The sequence below is a fragment of the Podarcis erhardii genome (genome assembly GCF_964252035.2).
Source record: "Podarcis erhardii genome assembly, chromosome: 9".
In the NCBI taxonomy this organism is placed as follows: domain Eukaryota; kingdom Metazoa; phylum Chordata; class Lepidosauria; order Squamata; family Lacertidae; genus Podarcis; species Podarcis erhardii.
Window position 1 is genome coordinate 6,982,330 of NC_138512.1, and position 25,046 is coordinate 7,007,375.

At 45.8% G+C, this 25,046-nt stretch overlaps 1 protein-coding gene across 4 annotated transcripts; it reads left to right on the forward strand.

Annotated features, from left to right (window-relative positions):
• Positions 1-4,720: 4,720 nt before the first annotated feature.
• EDC3 (enhancer of mRNA decapping 3) lies at positions 4,721-25,046 on the forward strand. Of its 4 annotated transcripts, none has more exons than XM_081877477.1 (7): positions 4,721-4,825; positions 6,576-6,753; positions 10,029-10,348; positions 16,660-16,992; positions 22,410-22,563; positions 23,565-23,782; positions 24,604-25,046. In XM_081877477.1, coding segments are annotated over exons 1-7 (1,539 nt in total). In that variant the 5' UTR covers positions 4,721-4,824; the 3' UTR covers positions 24,939-25,046. The 4 variants fall into 4 exon arrangements, with proteins under 4 accessions (XP_081733603.1, XP_081733604.1, XP_081733602.1 ...); XM_081877478.1 differs by having other exon boundaries at positions 4,746-4,829; XM_081877476.1 differs by having other exon boundaries at positions 4,747-4,833.

Genomic DNA, 25,046 nt, shown 5'->3' on the forward strand with positions numbered 1-25,046 from the left:
ATAAAAACACGCCGATAGAAGACATTTAATCCATAAATGAATGTTTTGCTCAACACTGAAATTCAGGGATCAATGGCACAAACCCCTCTATATAGACTGAAGACCTGCCTGATCTGGTGCGCAGTCCTTTTAAACATGGCAGCAAGGGATTGCACAGAACGAGACCCACCTTGACCTAAACTATTGGTATGGCATGGAAGACGAAGAGCAGACTCCATTTGGGGATCTCTCCCTCATTACAGTTGATCAGGTATATGAAGACAAGCAGCAAAGTCAGTCCTCAGGGAATGTGCAGGCGACCTTGGAATGGACAGCTCACGGAAGAACCCCGACCAGACCTAAGAGGAGGCGTGTAGTGGTGATAGGGGATTCCCTACTGAGAACAGAAGCAGTGATCTGTGGGCCTGACAAGATGTCTCGGGAAGTGTGCTGTCTCCCCGGGGCTAAGATCCAAGATGTAACTGAACGACTGCAAGGAATCATATAACCCACTGACAAATACCCCTTCCTCTTGGTTCATGTGGGAACCAATGACACTGCAAGCAATAGCCTCCAGAAGATCAAAAGAGACTACGAGGCTCTGGGCAGGAAATTGAAGCAATTAAATGCACAAATTGTCATCTCATCTGTCCTCCCAGTTGAACGACGTGGCCCAGGGAGAGAGGGAAAAATAGTGGAAGTGAACAGCTGGCTTCGCAAATGGTGTAAACAGGAACGGTTTGGATTCTTAGATCACGGACTGCAGTTTCTTGAAGATGGACTTCTGGCAAGCGATGGGCTGCACCTCACAACGGTTGGGAGGAATGTTTTTGCCAAAAATCTCAGAAACCTCATCAGGAGGGCTTTAAACTGACTAATATGGGGGAGGGAGACAGTGCTCCTGAAGGTAGGAGTCTATCAATTGATGAAGATGATCATCCAAATGTCATAGACCAAATGGAGCAAACAGCACGCAGACCTAGTGGCGGGAGGAAAAAATCCTTAAATAAGAGACACGGGGGAATGATTAATGGACTTCAATGTCTGTACACTAATGCGCAAAGCATGGGAAATAAACAAGATGAGCTTGAGCTCTTGGTACAGCAAACTAAATATGACATAATAGGCATCACTGAAACCTGGTGGGATAAGTCCCACGATTGGAATGTAATAATGGAGGGATACAATCTATTTTAGAGAAACAGACCAGACAAGAAAGGAGGAGTGGCGGCGTTATATGTCAGGGATGTGTATACCCGTGAAAAGATCCAAGATTTAGAACCTCAAAGCCAAAGTGAGAGCATTTGGGTCAAAATTAAGGGAGAGAAGAATAACGGTGACCTCATTGTGGGAGTTTACTATAGATCCCCAAGCCAAACGGAGGACATAGATGATGCCTTCCTGGAACAGATGGCCAAGCATGCAAAAGGAAGGGAGATAGTAGTAATGGGGGACTTCAATTACCCGGATATTTGTTGGATGTCAAACTCAGCCAAGAGCATAAGGTCAAACAGATTCCTCACTGGCCTTGCAGACAACTTCATTGTCCAGAAAGTGGGAGAAGCAACAAGAGGAACAGACATTTTAGATCTGGTCCTAACCAATGTTGATGACCTGGTTAGTGGGGTAGAAGTGGAAGGATCATTAGGCGCGAGTGATCATGCTCTTCTGAAGTTTACTATACAGCGGAAAGGAGCAGCCAAGCATACTAGGACTCAATTTCTTGACTTTAAGAAAGCCGACTTCATAAAACTTAGGGAAGTGCTGGGTGAGATCCCATGGACAGTAATACTAAAAGGAAAGGGAGTTCATGATGGCTGGGAGTTTGTTAAGAGGGAGATAGTAAAAGCACAACTTCAGGCAATACCAATGAGACGGAAACATGGAAAGTGCCTAAAGAAGCCAGGGTGGCTATCTAAAGAACTTTTAACTAAGTTAAGATTAAAAAAGGATGTGTACAAAAAATGGAAAAGGGGGGAAATCACCAAAGAAGAATTCAAACAAATAGCCAGCACGTGTAAACACAAAGTCAGAAAAGCTAAAGCACAGAATGAACTCAGGCTTGCTAGAGAGGTTAAAAGTAACAAAAAAGGCTTTTATGGGTATGTTCGTAGCAAAAGGAAGAACAAAGAAACAGTGGGGTCACTCAGAGGAGAAGATGGTGAAATGCAAACAGGGGACACAGAAAGGGCTGAACTCCTCAATGCCTTCTTTGCCTCAGTCTTCTCCGATAAAGAAAACAATGCCCGACCTGAAGAATTTGGAGCAAATAATTCAGCAGAGGAAACACAGCCCAGAATAACTAAGGACAAGAATACTTGGCTAGTTTAGATGTATTCAAGTCTCCAGGGCCAGATGAACTGCATCCAAGAGTATTAAAAGAACTGGCAGATGTGATCTCAGAACCACTGGCAGTCATCTTTGAGAATTCCTGGAGAACAGGCGAAGTTCCGGCAGACTGGAGGAGGGCAAATGTTGTCCTTATTTTCAAAAAGGGGAAAAGAGAGGACCCAAATAATTACCGCCCAGTCAGTTTGACATCAATAAAAGGGAAGATTCTGGAGCAGATCATTAAGCAAACAGTCTGTGAGCACCTAGAAAGGAATGCTGTGATCACCAATAGTCAGCATGGATTTCTGAAAAATTAGTCATGTCAGACTAACCTGATCTCGTTTTTTGATAGAAGTACAACCCTGGTAGATGAAGGGAACGCAGTGGATGTAGCCTACCTTGATTTCAGCAAGGCATTTGACAAGGTGCCCCATGATATTCTTGTAAAGAAGCTGGTAAAATGCGGTCTTGACTATGCTACCACTCAGTGGATTTGTAACTGGCTGACTGACCGAACCCAAAGGGTGCTCATCAATGGTTCCTCTTCATCCTGGAGAAGAGTGACTAGTGGGGTGCCACAGGGTTCTGTCTTGGGCCCGGTCTTATTCAACATCTTTATCAACGACTTGGATGATGGACTCAAGGGCATCCTGATCAAATTTGCAGATGACACCAAACTGGGAGGGGTGGCTAACACCCCAGAGGATAGGATCACACTTCAAAACGACCTTGACAGATTAGAGAACTGGGCCAAAACAAACAAGATGAATTTTAACAGGGAGAAATGTAAAGTATTGCACTTGGGCAAAAAAAATGAGAGGCACAAATACAAGATGGGTGACACCTGGCTTGAGAGCAGTACATGTGAAAAGGATCTAGGAGTCTTGGCTGACCACAAACTTGACATGAGCCAACAGTGTGACGCGGCAGCTAAAAAAGCCAATGCAATTCTGGGCTGCATCAATAGGAGTATAGCATCTAGATCAAGGGAAGTAACAGTGCCACTGTATTCTGCTCTGGTCAGACCTCACCTGGAGTACTGTGTCCAGTTCTGGGCACCACAGTTCAAGAAAGACACTGACAAAGTGGAACGTGTCCAGAGGAGGGCAACGAAAATGGTCAAAGGCCTGGAAACGATGCCTTATGAGGAACGGCTAAGGGAGCTGGGCATGTTTAGCCTGGAGAAGAGGAGGTTAAGGGGTGATATGATAGCCATGTTCAAATATATAAAAGGATGTCACATAGAGGAGGGAGAAAGGTTGTTTTCTGCTGCTCCAGAGAAGCGGACACGGAGCAATGGTTCCAAACTACAAGAAAGAAGATTCCACCTAAACATTAGGAAGAACTTCCTGACAGTAAGAGCTGTTTGACAGTGGAATTTGCTGCCAAGGAGTGTGGTGGAGTCTCCTTCTTTGGAGGTCTTTAAGCAGAGGCTTGACAACCATATGTCAGGAGTGCTCTGATGGTGTTTCCTGCTTGGCAGGGGGTTGGACTCGATGGCCCTTGTGGTCTCTTCCAATTCTATGATTCTATGATAATCCTAAAGGAACGATCCTATACACAAGAAGCTGGTGTAAAGCAGGCTGGCATGAATTTACACCAGATCCAAATTCTGTTCAGCAGCAGGGCTACTGCTGGCTCAGCTGGCCAAAGCCTGGCAAAGGAAAACAAGCTTTTAACATAGTGTTTGAGCTACACCATCCTTTCTGCAGACAGAAAATTCCAGGTCACAAGACTAGGTTGAACGGACTTAGAATCCAGCCCAAGTAAAACTCTGCTTTTTCAGAATTTATGCTACTTTACGATCATTATCAGCTGCATTAATATGAGTTATGTTTACACGAAGCCGCTTTTAATTGATTAATTAATTAATTAATTAAGCAGTATATGAATATTATGGAATAAATGAGTGTAAAAAGCCGCAAATCAGTTTACAAAACAGAAAAATCAAGAAAAAGTCACAACCCTACTTTAAAACATGCAAAAGTTAAAAATACCTAAAACAGATTAGCATTACCTCGGTGTACAACGCTGGCAGTTTACTTAGAACTGTCCGCCTGGGTTTCTAATTCCGCCTCTGTCGCGCGAAAACTTTCACGTGATGAAGCGAAGGAACCCCGCCTCCCGTGGCGCCGCGGTTAGTGCGCCCGACGGCGACCCGGGAGCCCGGGGTTCGGATCCCGCGCGGGACGAGGCTCACTCTGCAGTGCCCTCGGGGCCAGTGGCCGCCTCGCTCAGCCTAGCCTGCCTCGCAGCGAGGGCTGCCCGGCGGGGAGGGAGAAATGAACGAGCGAGAGAAGAGCCACTAGGGCCGCCGCCGCCGCCGCCGGAGCGGAGCAGACGCTCCCCCGCGGCACGCTCTGCGCATGCCTGAAGGAAAAGCCCCGCGTGCGCAGCGGCGCAGGCGCATTCCCCACGGACGCTGCCTCAGAAGTGCAGAAGCAGCGGACGGAAGTGACGTCGGGACGCCTGGCGCTTCCGGTGTGAAGAAGAAGCTCTGAGGGGGGAAAAGCGAGTGAGTGAGTGGCCGGCCGACCCGTCGAGTGGCCTCCCTACCTTCTCGCTTCTCGCCTCGTTGCCGGGAAAGGCCGAGGGAGGGAAGCCGGGGGGGGGGGCTGACTCTGGCTCTGCGAGTGGGGGGAGAGGAGCGCCGGGGCCTCTTTCGGGGCCCTTCGGGAGCAACGGACGGGGTCGCGTGAAGGGGAGGGGCCGCCGTCCCCTGCCCCCTCCCTCCCCCCCCGCGCGAGCGGCCCCTGCAAGCCAGCACAGGGGGTTAAAGGGAGTAGGTGACGTCACTTCCCCTCCCCCCCCGAGCCCCTGGAGGGATTCATCCTGTCAGTTCTTTCATTTCCTTGTTTGCCCTCAATCTAACGTGGGCGCCGTGGGCGTCCCTGAAGCCTGGCAGCAGTTAGGGAGGCGCGCGAGAAAGCGGAGGGAGGGAGTTCCCTGCCCCGAGGAGCTTACAAAGCTTACAGAGCTTTCTTCAGGTTGAGGGTTAGCTGTTTTTTTTGTTGTCGTTGTTGACCATGTTCATGGTGTTTCAGAGGGAGAGTGATGTAGGCGAAGCGGACAGGTAAGCTCATCCTGCTGTGGAGCTCTGCCCCAAGGAGCTAACATTGGAACAAAAAGTGGTTGGTCCTTTGGCTGCTCCTGGGCGAGAGGGCTATCGCCACAGTGGCCCTGCTCTGACTGCACGTTCAGAGGCAGTAATGCTTCTGAATCCCAGTTGGGGTGAGGGCTCTTGTGCATGACTGCGGCTTGTGGGTTTCCCACAAGAAGGATCTGGTTGGCCACTCGGAGAACAGGTTGCTGAACTAGATGTGTGGGCCACCCCCCAAATTGGCCTGATCCAGCATGGCTTTACTTATGTTCTTATAGAAACTGGGAGGGGAAGGTGCCCTTGTGCTCAGGTCCTCCCTGTGGGCCTCCCATTGTGACATTTGGTTGGCCACTGTAAACACATAATACTGGACGAGATGGGCCTTTGGACTGATCCAGCAAGGCTCTTCAGTTCATTCAAGTCAAAGGATTCGTAACAATAGTAATCATTATTGATAGCAGGGTATGATGTTAAAACAGCTTAATAATAATAATTAGTTCCCCAGCTACTCTAGGCAGCTTGCAGCACATAAAAAATTGTAAAACATCAGACATAAAAAAAATCCTGATACAGGCCTTAAAAGTGTTTCAGAGCAGCAATGACTTGACCGTTTGGCCCTGAAGGCTAAAAAAAAGGAGCCCCTTGAGTTTTCAGCCACAAGCCTGGCCTCTGCAACTGAAAAACCCTTGTCCTCTGTCCCAGCCAGCCACACTTCTGAAGGTAACAGGACAAAGAGCAAGACCTCTGATCATTAATGGCCAGCAAACTCAAGTGGGAGAAGATGATCCTGCTAATAACCTGACTCCAAACCACTTACAGGTTTACAGATAGTAAGCAGAGTCTGGAAACTAGCTGGAACCAGCATAGAGATGCCTGACGAACTGAATATAAGATGCCTGACGAACTGAATAAAATGTGAAGGAGGAAAAAAATAATTCTAACTTTTATTTTTAACTTGACTAGTTGGTAGTGTATCCATTCTGGTTGCTCAATTTACATATATTGTATTCATTCATTGTAGTGATATTTAATGTTCTAAAGTACTGAGAAAGTACAAAGGAGTGATAGCCAAGCCTTGGAGTGGTGGTCAGTGTTATGATGCAAGGGAAAAAAATCAGACTACAACAGCAAACTTTATCCCATCTTTTTCACTTTCATTTTGCAGTGATCAGGGAAAATATGGCTGCAGATTGGCTTGGAAGCATTGTCTCAATCAACTGTGGAGAGAGCCTGGGAGTCTATCAGGGAAGAGTGTCTGCTGTGGATCAGGTCAGCCAGACCATCTCCTTAAAGCGGCCTTTCCATAATGGTGTTAAATGTTTGGTACCAGAGGTCACCTTCAGGTAAATGGCCCATCTGTCTGCTTTTTCTAGACTCTGACCATTTAAGTGTTTGAGACCAACCATGAAAAACTGCCATGAGCTGGTGGGGGAGGGGGGCAATGCTGATATGTTGTTCACAACCACATTTTCTTATTCCCATGATTCTGGCTGATGATGCCAAATCAGTACATAAACCAGGAGCTAAGGTGCTCTCAACCTCCAGGCCAGATTAGGCTCGTCGCTGCCATGGTGCAGTTTCTCCACTGTATCTGCAATACCTTTGCCCTGCTGTGTTTTCTGTCTGTCTGCCTGCCTTTCATATTCTCCACATTGCAATCCAGCGGTCACAAGAAGAAAATGAGAGGGAGAGAGACCTGGAGCCTGGCAGGTGGGTCACACGCATATAGGTCAGAAACCCAACCATGGAGCACAGTATCATTGGAAAAACCCTTTTAAGTGCTGTTGTCCATGCTCTGGCCCCAAGTCCATATGTTTCCTGCCTGGCTATCAGTCTCTCTCATTCTCTTTGCAACAACTGGATTGTAAGTTGGGTGGGGGAAGAAACAACAACTTCTGATGCCTCTATAAACAGTGAAGACTTGCAGGGATTGTAGAGAATGATATGGGACCAGGAGGATTGTTACCAGCCCCTTTCATATGAATGGATGTAAGAGAGAATGAATGGATTATGTAGCAGCGGATGGGTGAAGTAAGTAACAGGGAAGGATTGTCTAAGACACTGCCCACTTTGGCTTCAGCCCTGCCCACTACTGTCATGCAGCCCCCGAAAGATAATCCCCAAGGAGCTTTAAACATACTCCAATGTAAAAAACATTTCTTTTTATTGGAACTTTTTTTTTTTAAAAAAGGATACATATCACATTTGAAAAACTGGAGCCATCTCTTAAAAGATCTTGATATACTGGCTGGTAACTGGCTAGACAGTTAAAAACAAATCTTGGTGATGATACTTGCATGCCTTCTTGTTCATAGTAGTTGTTTTTCCCCTTTTTAGCAAACTCTTTAAAAAAATCCACCCCAAACATACTGAATTTCCTTCGCACTAACAAGTGTGATGGTTGGGGGTGCAAAGATGTTCAATGAGCCAGATGCTTCTGGCTGATTCCTTGGATACTGGTATCTACAGTTCCTCCTGGCAGCCCCCTGTGCTTGCTAGAGATCTTAAGTGAATTTTATCTCTCTTTCGTAACACTATGAATGTCACCCAATGCAGCTGAATGTTGGAAGATTCAAACTCTACAATTTTATAAGTCTTTTCTTAAATTGTGGCATCCAGAGCTGGACACAGGACTCCAGGTGTGGTCTGACCAACGCGGAACGGAGTGGGACTGTTACTGTGGTACCTCTAGATACGAACAGGATCCGTTCCGGAGCCCCGTTTGCATCTAGAATTAAATGTAACTAGTGACGTCGCTTTTCACCGCTTCTGCGCATGCGCATTACATCATTTTGAGCGTCTGTGCAAGCAGCGAAACCCGGAAATAACGCGCTCCGTTACTTCCGGGTTGCCGAGGAGCGCAACTCGAACGCGCTATTCAACCCGAGGTATGACTGTACTTCTCTTTTTTGCTGCTGCATCACACTGTTGACTCATGTTTAGCTTCTGATCTACGAAGGCCCCTAGATGTTTTTCACATGTACTACCAGCAAGCCAAATGTCGTCCTATCTTATATTTCTGCAGCGAGTTCTGCCTGCTTAAGTGTAGAGACTGACATTTGTCCCTATTGAAATTCATTTTGTTTGTTTTGGCCCAGTTCTCCCATCTTTTAAGGTCATATTGAATCCGGATCCTGTCTTCTCCGGCCTTAGCAACCCCTTCCAGTTTGGTGTCATCTGCAAATTGGTTGCGCATCCTCCTCCTTCCTTCATCTAAGTTATTTATAAAGACATTTAACAACATTGGGCCCAGAACAGAATTTGTATTTGTATACAGTGGTACCTCGGGTTACAGACGCTTCAGGTTACAGACTCCGCCAACTCAGAAATAGTACCTCGGGTTAAAGACTTTGCTTCAAGATGAGAACAGAAATCGCACAATGGTGGCACATCTAATACATGTTAAATTTACAAAAGGCCACAATAACAAGTGTTCCGTGGCGAAATGAATTTTTTGTACCAAGAAGCAAAATTCTGTGGCAAGGTTTCTAAACTATTGTCATTAGAATGCTACAACTTGCTTAGCATTTAGACAGTTATGTCTGCATTGCCTGCATCTTGATTTTTTTTACCCCTATCTTTGCACTCCTAAGGACTGCAAACTTAGTAATATTAGAGAAAAGGAAAAAAGAAAGCTAATATACTGTGAATGGTGAATTGGTTTCCCGGTACCAAGTACCTGTGCCAGCACGAAATTCACACAACCCTTGTAATGCTTCACCATCAATAATACCGAGCTGAAGATACCAGTGTGATAGTCTGAAAGCTGAATTTTTAGACTGAAATGGAAGACGTTGTTATACTTTTCGTTATTTTCCTCCACCCACTTGGATTTCTTCCTAATGTTTCATTTTTTTACTTCAAATCTAATGAATGTGTCTAAAATTTCAGCTATGAAACTTCTATGATAATTGGCAATATCCCACTGAATGCCGGTCACTGGGTGGAAACAACCAGCTCAGTTATTGCCTTCACACCTTGTTTCTGAGCTTCTCATGAGCCTCCTGTTCATCTCTGTGGGAAATGCGTGCTAGGCTGGATGGGCCTTTGGCTAGCAGGGCTCTTGCATACTCTTTCTCCTTCCCTTCCTTCTTGTCCCCAAATATTAGAGTAGTTCTACCAGGGGGTATTGACTGTATGGTATGATGTATTGATGTGCATAAAAAAAATTGCTAATAATTTTTCAGCATTTATAATATAACTGATGGCTTGATGAAGCCTGCTTATATTTCATGATGTGATCAATTTGAAAAACTGGCTCTTTTCTCATATCTGCTTAGCATATGCCAATTCCTGAAAATTTGATGGTACTTAGTTTTTTGCGGTTATTGCCTCTTGTGTAACTGAAGTATCTGTTGTTACTGGCACCGCTTCTAACACAGTTTTACACCTGCTAAACTTGTCAGCTAGCTGGTGCAATAGATCAGGGCTGGAGAAGCTGTCCAAGATGTTGTTGGACCCTTATCTCCCATCAGTGCTGGTTAACATGGCTGTAGGTCTGGAATGATGGGAATTGGAATATCCTGGTATCTGGAGGATCACAGCTTCCCTATGCCTGATGTAGAGGTAAGCACTATTGCAAAATCACACCTTGTTTGGGCCTCTTCCTTTCGTTTAGGGCAGGTGACATTACTGAACTGAAGATCCTGGAGATTCCAAGCCCTGGTGATAATGGGCAATGTGGAGACTTTCAGCACACTGACCTTTGTATTCCTGGCATTGGATGTCCAGGGGGTACCAGCCAGAATGGCCCAGGCAAATTGCTGAAGAAACCTGGTGCTTCTAGTAGTGCCCCACAGAATATCCCCAGGCGAACAGATGTTAAAAACCAGGAGGTTGCCATTTCTCCCCAGCAGCAGCAATGCTCCAAGAGCTATATGGACCGGCACATGGAGTCCTTGAACCAATCCAAAGGCTTTCGCCGGAGGCACAACTCATGTGAGTACATTGGTCACATAATACTCTTTTTTCTCTTTGTCCTGAGCATGCGTTGTTACTTCCATTCTTGTACCCATTTCCCTGTCTGGGAGCTGAAATGGGGCCTGTAAGCTGGAAGTACATTTAGAAATCAGGGTATGAAGTTTTGTTACTTAAACTGTTTTTAATTCTGAACCTTAAATTGTTTTATTTTATTTTATTTTATTTTATTTTATTTTATTTTATTTTATTTTATTTTATTTTATTTTATTTTATTTTATTTTATTTTAATTGGTTAGGCTTATATACCGCTCTTCATCAAAAGTTCTCAGGGTGATTTGCAAGATAAAAATGCAAGATAAAAGAACAAATATTTAAACCAGAAGCAACAAAACAATGACCCCCCCCAAGCACATTTAAAATGTGTTGTTGTAATCTGCCTGGGGGGCTTCTGAAGAGCAGATACTAAATTTAAAACAGTATAGAAATATATACAGATGCTCAAAAAGTGGGCTCTAGCATTGGCTTACGGGTCATCTACTTCTACCAGCCAACGTTTGGGGAGGGTTACAGAGCTTCCTTTCAGAGTAGCGTACTGACAGCTTCCAAAATCAGTGGTAACTCTTGTGCTCCCATTTCCCCTTCCTGGAATGGCATGAGTTTGATATAATGGAGCACGCCAGCAAGGGAAGGGAGCCCCTTGCTGGCAAGACATGTTTTGACTTAACCTGCCAGATTCCAAAGATGTGTGCAGCTGTCCTGAAGCTGGGCATGTTAGCAAGGAAACAGGACCTCATCATGCTCATGCCCACCAGTCCCTCTTTTTTGTCTAGCCTTCCATCAGAAGAAGACTTGGGATTGCAGCACTCAAATAAGAAAAGGGAGCCGTCCCTTTGCTAGTGCACTCCAGCGGTCAGTCTGCCCACCTGTCTTCCAAAGGTGACTGAGCCGCTGTACCAAGACTCATTTAAAACATAATGTCTGTCATTCTCTTTTGTTACAGATAGGTAGCCGTGTTGGTCTGCCATAGTCAAAACAAAAAAAATTCCTTCCAGTAGCACCTTAAAGACCAACTAAGTCGCCATAGTCAAAACAAAAAAAATTCTCTTTTGTGTCATGCCCCACCCCCAACATAAAAACCCCCCACCCTGTTTCAAGTGCCGAGAGAAGGATTTAACAGCTGTGGGATGGAATAAGAGAAGGCAGTTCTGTGATAGGTTTGCCCATTCTGGCTGTAATGAAATGCCATTTGTGAAGCTAGGCCTGTTTTCTTTGCAGATGTCCTAGGACTCGTCCTGACATACTTGATGAGGCTTTTATGATGTCATCAACTTGACCATAAAGGCTCATTAACATTTGCCTTGTGGGCAAATAGTCATGCTCATAGTATTCCTGCTCGCAGGAGTGTTTGGTCTGCAGTGGCTTAAGTGAGAAATGCCAGGTATCAGCTATTCATGTTTCATGCTCCTGTAAATGGCCGTGTAATAGGTGACCGTAATGCCTTCAGAGCAATGGCTTTCAGTACTTTAGTAACTGTCTTTTTGTTAATCCTTCACTTTGAAACTGCTCTTCCCTTTAACTTGAATCTTACTTCTAGTCAATGCTTGAATGTTCCTTAACTGCAGCCAGCCACTGCAGATTATAACCACCAATGTGTGTCTGTACCTACCTCTGCAAATGCGCCGAGCTGTGAAAACCAAATCTTGCTTCTTTAGTTTAAACTTGTTTGTCTCAGTCTTTCTAACTTGAAACACTTGCTTACTCTAGTTTCCTAATAAGTTCTATAAAACCGAGTTTGAAGGGAAGAAAATCTGGATCCCTTCATATGTTCTCTAAAAACCTCCCATCCATAGTTACTGTCAGCAAAATCAGAAAGGAAAGTTTAACTTAACATTAAGTTTAGTTTAGCAAGATTACCTAGTGAGTGGGAGTGCAAATGCTTCACTGACAGTTTCCCTGTGTTCTGCCATTGCTGCAAATTAACCACTTGTGGTAAAAAAACCTTTTGATCAAAGAGAACTCAGGAATGACTCTCATATTGAGCACCAAAGAAATGTGTTTATTCATGTTAGGGCTGTAACATGACTGCCTTGAGGTGGTGCAAACATTAAGCCTAAACCATAACCTTGTAAATTAGTTTGCTCTAAGGACAGGTGAGGGGCAGTTAGGACAATGCAGGAAGGGACATAATTCACAGGGAGAATGTGTGCCTTAACCGCAAAGAATAAACAGATTTATTCCTTGGCATCTTTAGATAAAAGGATCTTTGGTAATAAGACAGCTATCTAAGACCCCATAAAGCTGTTGCCAGTTAGAACAGCAGACACTGTACTAGGTGGAACAGTGGCTAATCTATGACAGCTTCTTATACTTACTCACTTCTCTTTGGTCCTGTGGTGAAAATAAGCAGTGTTTCTAGATCATCTCCTTTTCGAATCAAATCTTGCTTCTTTAGTTTAAACTTGTTTGTCCCAGTCTATCTAACTTGAAACACTTGCTTACTCTAGTTTCCTAATAAGCTCTATAAAACTGAGTTTGAAGGGAAGAAAATCTGGATCCCTTTATATGTTCTCTAAAAACCTCCCAGTCAGAGTTGGATGGATGGATCCTGTCTAGTTTCCCGACTATATTGCCCCGTCAGGGTTGCCTAGCTTTCAAGGGAGAAAAACATTTAACAGGTTGTGGAGAGCACAAGCTATGCAAATATCCAAAGACTGGTTCAGCTGTTTTATTTGCCACCTGTACCTGCACTGTGCATCCTCGTTCTAGGTTAGAATCTTGGGCATGAGGTTAAATAGACTAGAAGATGCTGGCTGTGAAAACCCAAGGAAGGTGATGCTGCAGTGTGGCTGAGTGTTATTATTGTTGGAGGTGGTGCCCTGCATTGAGTGAGCAGCTGTTGACCTTTAGATGCCCTGTAGCGTGCATGCTGAAGGCAGGGGCAAAGTTACCTCTTTATAATGCTTGTGCAAAAGGAATCAATAAATAATAGCATTGGGGTTACACAACAATGAGTTGCGTGCAGGGCTGGTACTGCCTGCTTCAGACTGGGGTTGGCAGGGCAGCCTTGGAAAGGGTTTTGCAGGAAGGCAGACGGCTTGCCAGAGGCTTCATGTGCTTGGCTTGTTGGCTGTAATGACTGAATCTGTCTGGGAGCCCTTGTTTACCTTTTCCAAGGGAGGGACTCCTTGGCTGCTGGCAGGTGGCCAAGCTGAATTCTCAGCTGTGCAACATCTGACATTACAACCAACTGTTCTAGAGGTAAGCTAGTCCATAGAGGAAATGCAAATGGCCCACTGAAGGCAAGCCCCTGTAAAGTCTGCTTATCAGCCCATCTACTGTTTTGACTGTGTTTAGCTTGGCTTAGAGGTTTTTTGTTGTCCCAGCATTTTGGCTGACTGCATTGTGCTGTGTGGAAGAGGCACAGCTTTACCCACTCTTAGTGGTAGGCCTGCTGAGCATGTGCACTTGGAGTAGTGTAACATAGCCTTGGTTGGAACACCACATCACACACCTCTTGAAGTCCTGAGTGGTGTAGGAAGGTTGTAAGTGCTTGCTTCAGAGCAGCCATTCCTTTTTCTGCCCACTGGATATAATAGTATTGGTAGGGCAGTTAATTGGTAGCTACTCACAGTGGATCCCTTGGTTTTGTGGCATAGCTTCCAGTTGTGAAAAGAGCATGCATCCTGTTTGTTAGATTACTCACTCCAATTGCTTTTCCTCATGTAGACCCAAAAGCTTCATGCAACCACCATCCCTGTCCACCTCTGTCAAAAATATAAGCCCTTTCAGAGCTTGACTGGTCCTTCAGGGACATAACAACATATTTATGGTGGCCAAGTTATGCAAGTGATGTCACTTTTGGTTGCAGCTGTCAGCAAGTTTTCAGAACTGGTTGTCAGGAGGGTAGATGACATGGCTGACCTCCACAATCATTGTGTATTTAACTCTGGTGGAGCTGGAGCTTGGCCTTCATTCAGGATGTCTCATGGGAGCCCATAGAGAGTGTTCTGACTATTGTTTTTCCTGCTTTTGTGGCTTGTTTTGTTCTGTCAGCATTTAGACTCCTGGCAGGCTGTCCACCCATCCCCTTTGGAATTAGCCACTGTGGGTGTTTTTATGTCCTTGTTTTTTGAGGGGGTGACGGAACTGTGAAGTAGAACACAGTTTATTTGCAGATGAGTCTGGAAATATCTAAACACTCAGTTTGGAGGTGGCAGCAGCAGAGTATACAGGCAGCTCCCCATTTACACAGGTGTTAAGTTCCGAGGCACCGCATGCGTCTGAAATCATGTATTGAAACCCATTGAAAACGCCTGCAAACATCCCACCCTGCTCTTTTAGTGATGTTTCAGTGTCGTCTTTATGATGTTTCTGGGCCACCTCTGGGTTCAGTGCGATGCATGTATACAGGCCTAGGCAAACTCAGCCCTCCAGATGTTTTGGGACTACAACTCCCATCATCCCTAGCTAACAGGACCAGTGGTCAGAGATGATGGGAGTTGTAGTCCCAAAACATCTGGAGGGCCGAGTTTGCCTATGCCTGCGCGTAAATGCCTGTGCATTTTGAATGCACGTAAACAGGGGGGCTGCATGATTGAGCTGACCTCTTTCTATCAGGTGCCTCCATGGGTGACTGTGCTTTGCTTTTCTGAACTCATGCTGTTGGATGAGGTAAGGGTGGAAATTTAGGGGCTGGAGAGACCAGGCAAGGTCTTCCTGGAAAACAAGTGTCAAACCATTTCCTAGATGTCCATAACTTTTGGTTGGCCTTGGTAGCCAAGCCAAAACTTGAGTTTGCTAAGATCTTTCCCTGTGCCATTTCCCCATGTGATAATCCCCTGCTCTTTTCCCATTTGAAAGTTGGTGCTAGAAAGAGTGGCAGTGGGCTTCTTGGTTTAGCTGTGTGCCATCCATATGCTCTAAATGTCTCTGGCAGTGACTCCCAGAGAGCCACTGGAAGAGCAAGACAATACAGAGCAACTGGGCAAGATCAACAGTTTTTCATTGATAATGTTTGAGTCATTGAGGCAGAGTGAACTATGTTCTGAAAGAAACAAGAATAGGCTGGTCAGACAGACAAGTCTCATGCAGTGTTAGAAACTCGGATGTATAAGCTAGGTGTCAAATAGCATCCTAAACCTAGGTTACGGTCCCCAGGAAGTTAGACTAGATGACCCTCAAGGCCCTTCCAACGCTACAATTCTATGATTTTGTGATGCCAACTACATTGCCTGACTGTAGTTTGCTCTTACAACAGTTCACATGTCCATTGTATGCAAGGAGAAACACACACAGTGGAAATGGAAATGGAAATGGTGTAAGCTATAGATTAAGGCAGAGGTTTTTAAAATGTTGTCTGAGTTCCATTTGGGTGTCCTTTGGAAAGGTTGCAGAACAGTCAAATATCTCTGCACTCAGCCCTGCACTTACTTTCCTTGATGTGATGAATTGTCAAAAGCTTAACAAGGCTCTAGCCCTGGCCTCATAATTCAGTGCTGGTTTTGATCATGATAGAAAAAAATGGGAAGGGGCAGCTCTTCTTCAAGGAAGAAGGGTAGGGGGATGCAGGGTGGCACCCACATGAAAAGTGGGTGGGGCCACCCTCAAACTACAGTTAAATGGACCTGGGGAAGCCGAGCCAAACCTGTGGCAGAGGTGTCTGTCCTCCAGTGCACCTTGAAAGAATGTGCCACCGCTGCCCTGGTCTACTGCCAGAGCCCAGCCTGGCCCTGCAATGGAGACGCGCTTCTCAAGGCGGCCTGGGTGGCCCAGCGTGGCTGTTTTGAGGCACCTCATGAGAGATGGGTGTGCAGGGCTGATCAAGCTCGGCAATGTAGGCCCAAGGACAAACACGCTTTGCCCTCTTTCCTCCTAGGCATGTTTGCTTGGAAGTAATCCCCTTCATGTCCAGAAGAGCTTTCTTACCCTCAAGAAAGTGTGCCTACAGCTTGTGCTGTAGCACAGAAGCAAAGTTTGCTACCGTGCGAGCCAGTTAATTCTTGTGGGAGTACAGAAGAACAATACGTGCATCTTTTGCTGCACATGAATCAGCAGGCTTGTTGAAGATGTCAGTTGCCAACCTGGTGCTCAGAAATCTACACCTGGTTACAGTTGGACCCACACCAGTAGAAAAATGCACCTGACGCTTGGGAAATTTCAAACACTGGCCTTATGGGCAGTTTGAAACACAATGTGGTGGGTGGCTTTGCATCACTTGGCAAAATAGTCTAGAATCCATCTTGTGCAGTCAACAGTTTGTGTTCTTGGTTTTCATAAACATCTGCTTTCCTTGTTGACTAATTCTTGAATTGCCGTGTCCTTTACTTCAGGGTCCTCCAGTAGCCGCCATCCAAACCAGGTGACTCCAAAGAAGAGTGGTGTGAAGAATGGGCAGATGAAGAACAAAGACGATGAGTGTTTTGGGGACGACATTGAAGAAATCCCAGATACAGATTTTGATTTTGAAGGGAACCTGGCCCTGTTTGACAAGGCAGCTGTGTTTGAGGAGATTGACACTTACGAGAGGAAGAGTGGGACTCGCTCAAGAGGCACTCCAAACGAGAGATCTGCACGCTATCGCCATGATGAGAATATCTTGGAATCTGAGCCTATCGTGTATCGCAGAATCACTGTGCCCCAGGCAAGCAAAGAATTCTGCACTGGTATGCTGGCTTTTTAAAATTGAACACAGCAGCTTCTTTGAGGGATGATTTGAAAGGGAATGTCTGTTTAATACAAATGTGGCTGTTCTGGTTTTTATCTGTGCTGGGCCACTTGCTCTGTGCTGCACGGCCCTTTTTCTTTCATGGATTGGATCAAAAACACTCCGTCTCCCACATAGGTAGGTAAGCATGCAAAGATGTGACTGTTTGTGAGTGTTTTGGCTTTAATATAGAACTTTCAGGGCTTCACATATATTCACGTAATCTTTACAGCAGCTCTTCAGAGCAGGCCAGTAGCACCCCACATTGCAGGGGCTGAAGGGGCGTTGGCTGATGAAGAGGGATAGTGGGTTTGGAACAGGTTATGCTGTGACTTTCATGGCTGAGGTGAGACTTGAAGGACTGGCCTCTTGGTTCACAGGTCATGCCTTTAGCCACTGTGCTGCCCTAGCTTTTCCTTTTCTGGGCGTCCGTCCTTAAAATACTTGCATTCATTGCAACTTTACTGCCATAGTTGCTGCTCATATTTGGATTGGATTCAGCTGTTTTTGCCACCTTCTCTGAGCGAGGTTTGAATCCAAGTCTCCCTGGTTCTAGCCTGACAACTTTAGCTCACACTTTCCATATGTTGTTGGACTCCAACTCCCATAATCCCCAGCCAGCATGGCCAGTGGTCAGAAGGGATGGAAAATGTACTCCAGCAACTTCTGGAGGGCACCAGGTATGCAGTGTGAGGGCAGGGTGGAATTGCTACACCATGCTGGCTGTCAGTGCTGGACCCAGACGCATCCCCAAACCCTGAACCTTGGTGACCCCCCAAACAGTTAGACAATGGTGACACTGACCTCCTTTGTAAGCTACTGGAAGGATTATTGCAGCCAAGCTAATGGAAGGATTATTGCAGATAATAATAATAATAATAATAATAATAATAATAATAATAATAATAATAATTTTATTATTTATACCCCGGCCATCTGGCTGGGTTTCCCCAGCCACTCAGGGCAGCTCCCAACAGAATATTAAAAGCACAATAAAACATCAAACATTAAAAACTTCCCTGAACACGGTTGCCTTCAGATGTCTTCTAAAAGTCAGATAATTGTTTATTTCCTTGACATCTGATGGGAGGGCTGGTGCCACTACCACCACAGGGCTGGTGCCACTACCAACAAGGCTCTCTGCGTGGTTCCCTTTAACCTCACTTCTTGCAGTGAGGGAACTGCTAGAAGACCCTTGGAGCTGAACCTCAGTGTCCAGGTTGAACAGTGCAAGAAAGTGTTTCTTATAAAGGAATAATGATGCTTCTGCTTTGTTACTGTTGCTTGTAACTATTAGGTGGCATTGATGGGGACAAGGCAAACCCCAAACAGCACAGCACTTCACAAGAGGAAAAGGAAATGAGCAGCCATGAGGGTGGGAGGCAGGGAAGGAGCAGAACAAGGAAGGAGTGGGCAATGTCCCTTCCAGTGTTCTACACCAGGCTATGTGAGCTCGATCTGCTTTTATTACCTTAATTATGGAATAATACAATCCACCTTCTAACACAAGTGTAATTTGAGTCTGGCTTTGATCCAGCCCTCATTTGCGGCACTATTGTTGTTTTCCAGAGTTACACGCTACCTCTTAGATTGCCTTCCACCCTGAGTTTATTTAGCACGGTCTGGTCTGGTTTTGATAAGCCGGTCTGACAAGTTGTCCTTTGCGTGAGTGAGGAGAAAGGAAGTCCTCTTGGTACTTGCACGCTCCTGCCAAAGATCAATTAGGGCAAAGTGTAATAGAGCTCTTGCTTTGCTGGGATTGCATGCAACAATGCTGTGTAATCTCACACCTTATCTCTCCCTCCACTTCAAACAACATCCCCTTGAATGGGGGAATGCTGAGTATGGAGAGTTCCCAAAGGCAAACAGACACTAGCAGAGTGGGCACGTGGTGACACCCATGCGGCTCCTCTTTTCTTGCATGTTGTGGTGCCCACCCAGCAAAAACAAAATGCATCCTTTAAATGTGCGCAATCCTGCAAAGAAGTTCTACACACAGAACAGTGCCCTTATGCAGCTCCTATTTATTTCTGCAGATCTTGCTCAGGAGAACATCTCAATGTGATGGCACTTCTGTCATCCCTGTTCGGATGTTTCCTTGAAATAAGTTGATCCAATAGTGCATAGAACTGATCTGCAGATTTCTTAGAACTATTTGAAACTCTCTCTTGAAAACCTTCTCTCTTATTTGTTTTCATGCCTGCCTTTATGGAACTTGCTACCACAAGATGTGATAGCTACTAGCTTACAGAAAGCTTTGAAAGGGAATTGGGCAAAATTTAGGATATATCAGAGCAGCTACTGGCTGTGTTGGGGCCATGAAACTTCCATGTTTGGAGGCAGCACTGAATGCCAGTTACTGGGCAGGGCTGTTGCATTCTTGCCTTGCTTGTGGGGCTTCCTGGAGACATCTGGGTGATCACTGGAGGAAACAACACTCTGGTCTAGATGTGCTGTTCAGATCAAACAGGACAGGGCTGCTCATTGTTTTATTTCTAAAAATACTTATATGCCATCACCGTTTCTAAAATGTTCAGAATGCAGCTTCTTTATCAGCTTTGTTGCAAAGTAACTGAGCCGGGGGGTGGGCTGATTACTGTTACTAGGAAGGAAGGAATATTCCACATGGTACAAGACACAGAAGTTGAAAGGATCTGACAGGAGTTAGCCAAGGCCTGGTTAGAAAACTGTGTTGCAAAACTTGAAAATCACCTCTGTGCATCGCAGATCAGGTAGTGTGAGTTCAAACCTGGGAATATGTTGCCCACCCCCAAGACATAGCTGTCCCTTAAGCTATTGCTATGAGAGTCTTTGCTTACAAGCAAAACACTACTGCCAGTGGTGTAGCGTGGGTTGTCAGCACCCAGGGCAAGGCAAGTAATTTGCGCCCCCTAACCCGTGGATTTGCGCCCCCTAACCCGTGGATTTGCCCTAACCCCAGATGTTGCGCCCGGTGCGGCCGGCCCCCCCTGCACCCCCCACGCTACGCCACTGACTACTGCTGAACCTTGTTTGAAAAGGAAGGAGGCTGGTGAATGCAGTGAGACTAGATTGACTTTGAATGTTCTGGGTTTTTTCTCCAGACTATGGACCACCCTGAAGCTGGTTAAAATAACACACTAGCATTAACATGGGTGCTGCATGCAATAAAACTGATTAAGGCAACACAATTATCTTAATTGGTTCTTAACATGCAAGGTCAAGTTGTGTAAATCAGTTTGCCTCTCCCATGTCGGTCACTGGGGCTGTTAAAAAAACAAACCAAAACCTTGACATTTCAACTTCAGTTGGCCCTCCGTGGAGTGGGACTCCGCAGAGCTCTTTGTTTATGTAGAGCAGGTGTAGCCACCATGGGTGGACTGCCAATCCCATCAGCCCCAGCCAACTTGAACAATGGTAAAGGATGATGGGATTTGCAGTCCAAGAACACCTGGAGGGAACCCTGTTTTTGAGTGGCTAGCCGCTTTTCTCGCAGGACTGATACAGCCTCATTTAAGGATTCTGTGTTGCTATGATGACCTAACCATCCTTGACTGGAAGAATGTTCCACTGATTTCAGTAGAATGCGTAGCCAAAGAAGGGTAGATAAAGAGGATGTGTGCCGTGTGGCCACTGCCTGTCAGAGCAGACAGCTCTGAGCTAGCTCTGAGCAGTACTCTTTCCCTATAATAACTGCATACACTGGGGTCATCCACATGGCTGTGAGAAAACACACTCCTGTCTACATAGATTTGGGACTCCTGATTGTACTTCCAGGTGAGTGTTTCTAAAAAACATGTGCATGCGTGTGTCATTGCTGAATATCTGTTGCGCTAAGCACAGCTATACTGAATCTTTATGGTGAGAAGAGCTAGAGGAAAGCACAACAAAACACATACTTATGGAGAGCCATATGTCGGTGGTAAGAACTTAAGAGCCTACTGGATCAGGCCATTGGCCCTTCTAGTCCAGTACCCTCTTCTCGCAGTGGCTGAAAAGTTGCCTGTGGGAAACCTGCAAGCAGGATTCGAGTGCAGGGGCTCCCCTCCCCTCGTGGTTTCCAGCAACTAGTATTCAGAAGCATTGCTGCAACAAACCGGAGGCTGAGCCTAGCCGTCATGGCTAGTAGCCATCAATAGCCTTATCCCCCCATGAGCTTGTCTAATTTTTTTAAGTCATATGAGTTCGGTGGCCATCACTGCCTCTTGTGAGTGGGAGCAAGTTCCATCACTTTAACTCTGCAGTGCACGAAACACTCAGCTTCATTGGATGCCCACAAGTTCTAGCGTTAGTCGTAGAGGGCTTGCTTTATGTGCTGAAGGTCCCAGGTTAAGTCCCAGTCCAGTGAAGTATAAATTATACTTGCTTTCTCGTATTGCACTCTATTACATCCTGCCTTTTTTCCAACGTTGAACCCAAGGCAGTGTGTCTGTGGCGCCTGATCAAGTGCCAGATCAGATCCCCCGTTCAGGCACTTGATCAGACCTAGACATGCTTTCTTCCAGTGAGGTGGTGGCCTCTGGTGCCTTCAGACCCAGAGCCCTTGGAACACGGATAGCCAAGCTGGGAAAGGCTGCCTGAGACATTGGAGTGCCCAGTGCCTTTCTAGAGTAGATAGTGGGCTTAGATAGGTTTGGATATATGGCAGGGAAGGATCACCACTCAGTGGCACAGCAAAGGTTTATTCCTTGCAGCTCATGCATCCTGCCCTGGGGATGGTTCACTGTCTGAGACCTGCCAGCTTGTACTGATCAAGGTGGGTCAACAGCTGGGCTTTATATAAAGCAGCTTTTTGTACTTCAGAAGCTTCCGTTTACATCTGCATGAAGTTACAAAGGACTGATGAGCACAGATTACCATAAAGCATATCATGCTTCATTTAATTTCTATAGAATTTTGAATCTTGAAGGTTTCATCAGCATTTTTTTAAAATACAATTCTAGGCACACTTCAAGGGGTGTGTGTGTGTGTGTGTGTGTGTGTGTGTGTGTGTGTGTGTGTGATCTCACCAGAAACTTTGCATTTTGAATGTTACTAGATGTTACCCTTCTGTCTTCCTCAGTTTGCTGCACTAGCCTTTGGTATCCTATAATCCCAAGACGTGACATGCACACTTACGATGCAAACCTCTCTCCTGTAGACTTGTTTCCATGCTGGTGTATAGAAATGGGATCGCTGACAGGTTAACTGAAATTTATGTGAGTTATATAGCTGTTGGTTGTGTCTATTTGTCCCGAAGCCTCTGGGCAGTTGGGTGACCATGTTTAGAATGGTCCAGTTCTTAATGCAAAAACTGAGCATGTGAGTGCTGTTTCAGGCTCAGGCTCTGGACCTGAAGAGCAATGCTGTTTTTGCCAAGCATCTCCTAACAAATGGCTCCCTCCCTCTGCATTTCAGACTCTGGGCTGGTCGTTCCAAGTATCTCCTATGAGCTTCACAAAAAACTTCTTTCGGTGGCAGAGAAATATGGGCTCACCCTTGAACGGAGACTGGAAATGACGGGGGTATGTGCCAGCCAGATGGCTCTGAGTCTGCTCGGAGGGCCCAACAGGTAAAACACCTTTCCTAGAAAGTAGCAAGCCTCAGTGGATTTTGCAGGCTTCCTGTGAAAATCACAGAATTCTAAATGACATGACCTGCCATGCTGCAAGCCAGTCTAGCCATATGGCTATTATTGTGGATTGGAAGCCTGGGTCTTGGCTTTGAGCTGTTCTTGGTTCCCTGCCAATCAGACACAGGAACTGTGTTCAGGGTGTAATTCCTTGTAGTGCCTGGGATGGCTTTCTTTGTGAGGCACCTGGAGCTGATTGGTTAACTCATCCGGTGTCATCTGCCTTGTTAGTTCCTGCTCAAGGCAGGCCTAGGCTTTGTGGATGAATTTCTACAAGGGCTTGAACTTACAGAGAGTGTCCTTGGGGTCCTTACACCTCTGTCATTCTGTGCTGGGCGTTTGGCTCTGAAAGAAACTAGCCAAGTTAGGGCTTTGTCCCTAAGAACTGACTCTAGGTCTACTTCGTTTGGAGAGCAGTTGTTCCAGTCCCTCCATGCAAGATTACCTCAGAGCGACCTGACCCAGGAACTTGTTTGGCAGTGATGCAGCCTGGCTGATTGCAAAGCAGAAGAGAAAACTGGAAGTTACACAGGGATTGTGAGATTTAAACATTAGATTTTTATCTCTCTTGATCATCATGAAAACATTGTTATTCCAGTATTTTAAAAGCCACTAAGCAGTTTCATTATTTTAAAACCTAGCTTTCTAATCAGCAATGCTGCGTTTTCATGCCCTTGTGACACTGCAAACCTTTGCATGCTTAGTTGGAAGAAAACTGCATTTGAATTCAGTGGTGTTTCTTTCTGAATAAAGAAAGAATTGTTTGGGAAATTATGGAGTGATTGAAGAGTTATTGTGACTCTTGTATGTCTTAACTTCTGAGCCTTGGTTGCATGCATCTTAAATATTTTGAAAGTATCTCCTCTCCCATTAAGAAGGCAAGTTTTTGTTCGAGGAAACGGCTTGTGATGTTTAAGACCCTTTGTACATCTAACTTTCAGGTTGAACCCAAAAAACATTCACCAGCGACCCACGGTTGCCTTGCTGTGTGGCCCTCATGTGAAGGGGGCCCAGGGAATCAGTTGTGGCCGGCATCTTTCCAATCATGATGTGCATGTCATTCTATTCCTTCCCAACTTTGTCAAGATGCTGGAATCGATCACCAACGAGCTGACACTATTTAGCAAGACCCAAGGCCAACAGGTGTCCAGTGTCAAAGGTGAGCCGGGTACAGCCATGGATCGTTTTTCTAAATATATAGAAATAAGTTATTTGCTATATTGCCAAAGCCTCAAGTCAGCTGAATAAAGAAAGATGAAAGTGTGCACTGGCCCAGTCCATGTGTCCTGCCAAGCTAAATCATGGCTGCTTAGCACAAGCACACAGCTTCCAAGAAAGGAAATAGCAGTTGCTTTTCTGTTAGCAGAAGAATCTAGTACTGCCGTCTCCCCTCCCCGCAGACTGAAGTGCTGCACTTTTGCCACTGCATCCTGGCTTTGTATAGGTTCTGGGGGTCAAGTGATGGAGTGGGACAGGTTGTAGATGCTAATGTGATCTTTGTGGGGCTGTGGAGGCAACCTCTAATGCAGCAGCGCCATCTACTGGCAAGGAGCTAAGCTATTTTTATACCCACTGGACTTGTAGGGAACACTTTAGTTGGAAAGAGTTGGGTCAGTTGCACAAGCTGTTAACCAAATCCTGGGGCTTTGAAATACATGTCTATTTTAGACTTTATTCAAAAGGAGTTTTGAAAAAGTTGTAGAGGACAGATCTATGGGTGGGTGTTAGTCCTGCTGTCTGTAAGGGACATTCCTGTTCATAGGCTGCCTGCCTTTGGGGCCCAGCTGCTATAAAGCACAAACAGGAGAGGAGCATTGCCTGCATGTCGTCTTCTGTGAGCCTCCTAGAAGCATCCTGCAGGGCTCTGCTGACGGCTGGGCAGCCTGCTAGAAGAGTCTTGGGGAGGCTTTCCTAAAGTCCCTTATAAGGTTTCTACTTGACAAACATGTAAAGTGCTCTCTTGTTCCTCCCGCTCCCCAGATCTTCCAGACTCACCAGTTGACTTGGTGATAAACTGCTTGGATTGCCATGAAAATGCCTTCCTGAGGGACCAGCCTTGGTACAAGGCTGCTGTGGACTGGGCCAACCAAAACAGAGCCCCCGTCCTCAGCCTGGACCCCCCGGTGAATGACATGGAGCAAGGGATCGACGCCAAGTGGTCTCTGTCCCTGGGGCTGCCACTGCCCCTAGGTGAGAGGGCTGGGCGCGTGTACCTGTGTGACATCGGCATTCCACAGAAAGTCTTCCAGGAGGTGGGGATAAACTACCACTCGCCTTTCGGCTGCAAGTTTGTCATCCCTTTGCACTCTGCCTAAAGTGGGGGGTGGGTGGGGTGGGCTTTGGCCCCGAAGAGGAAAGTGGGGTAGAACCGCCTCGAACCGCACGACTGATCCTGACCATATTAAAACTCTTTGAAGCCTTAA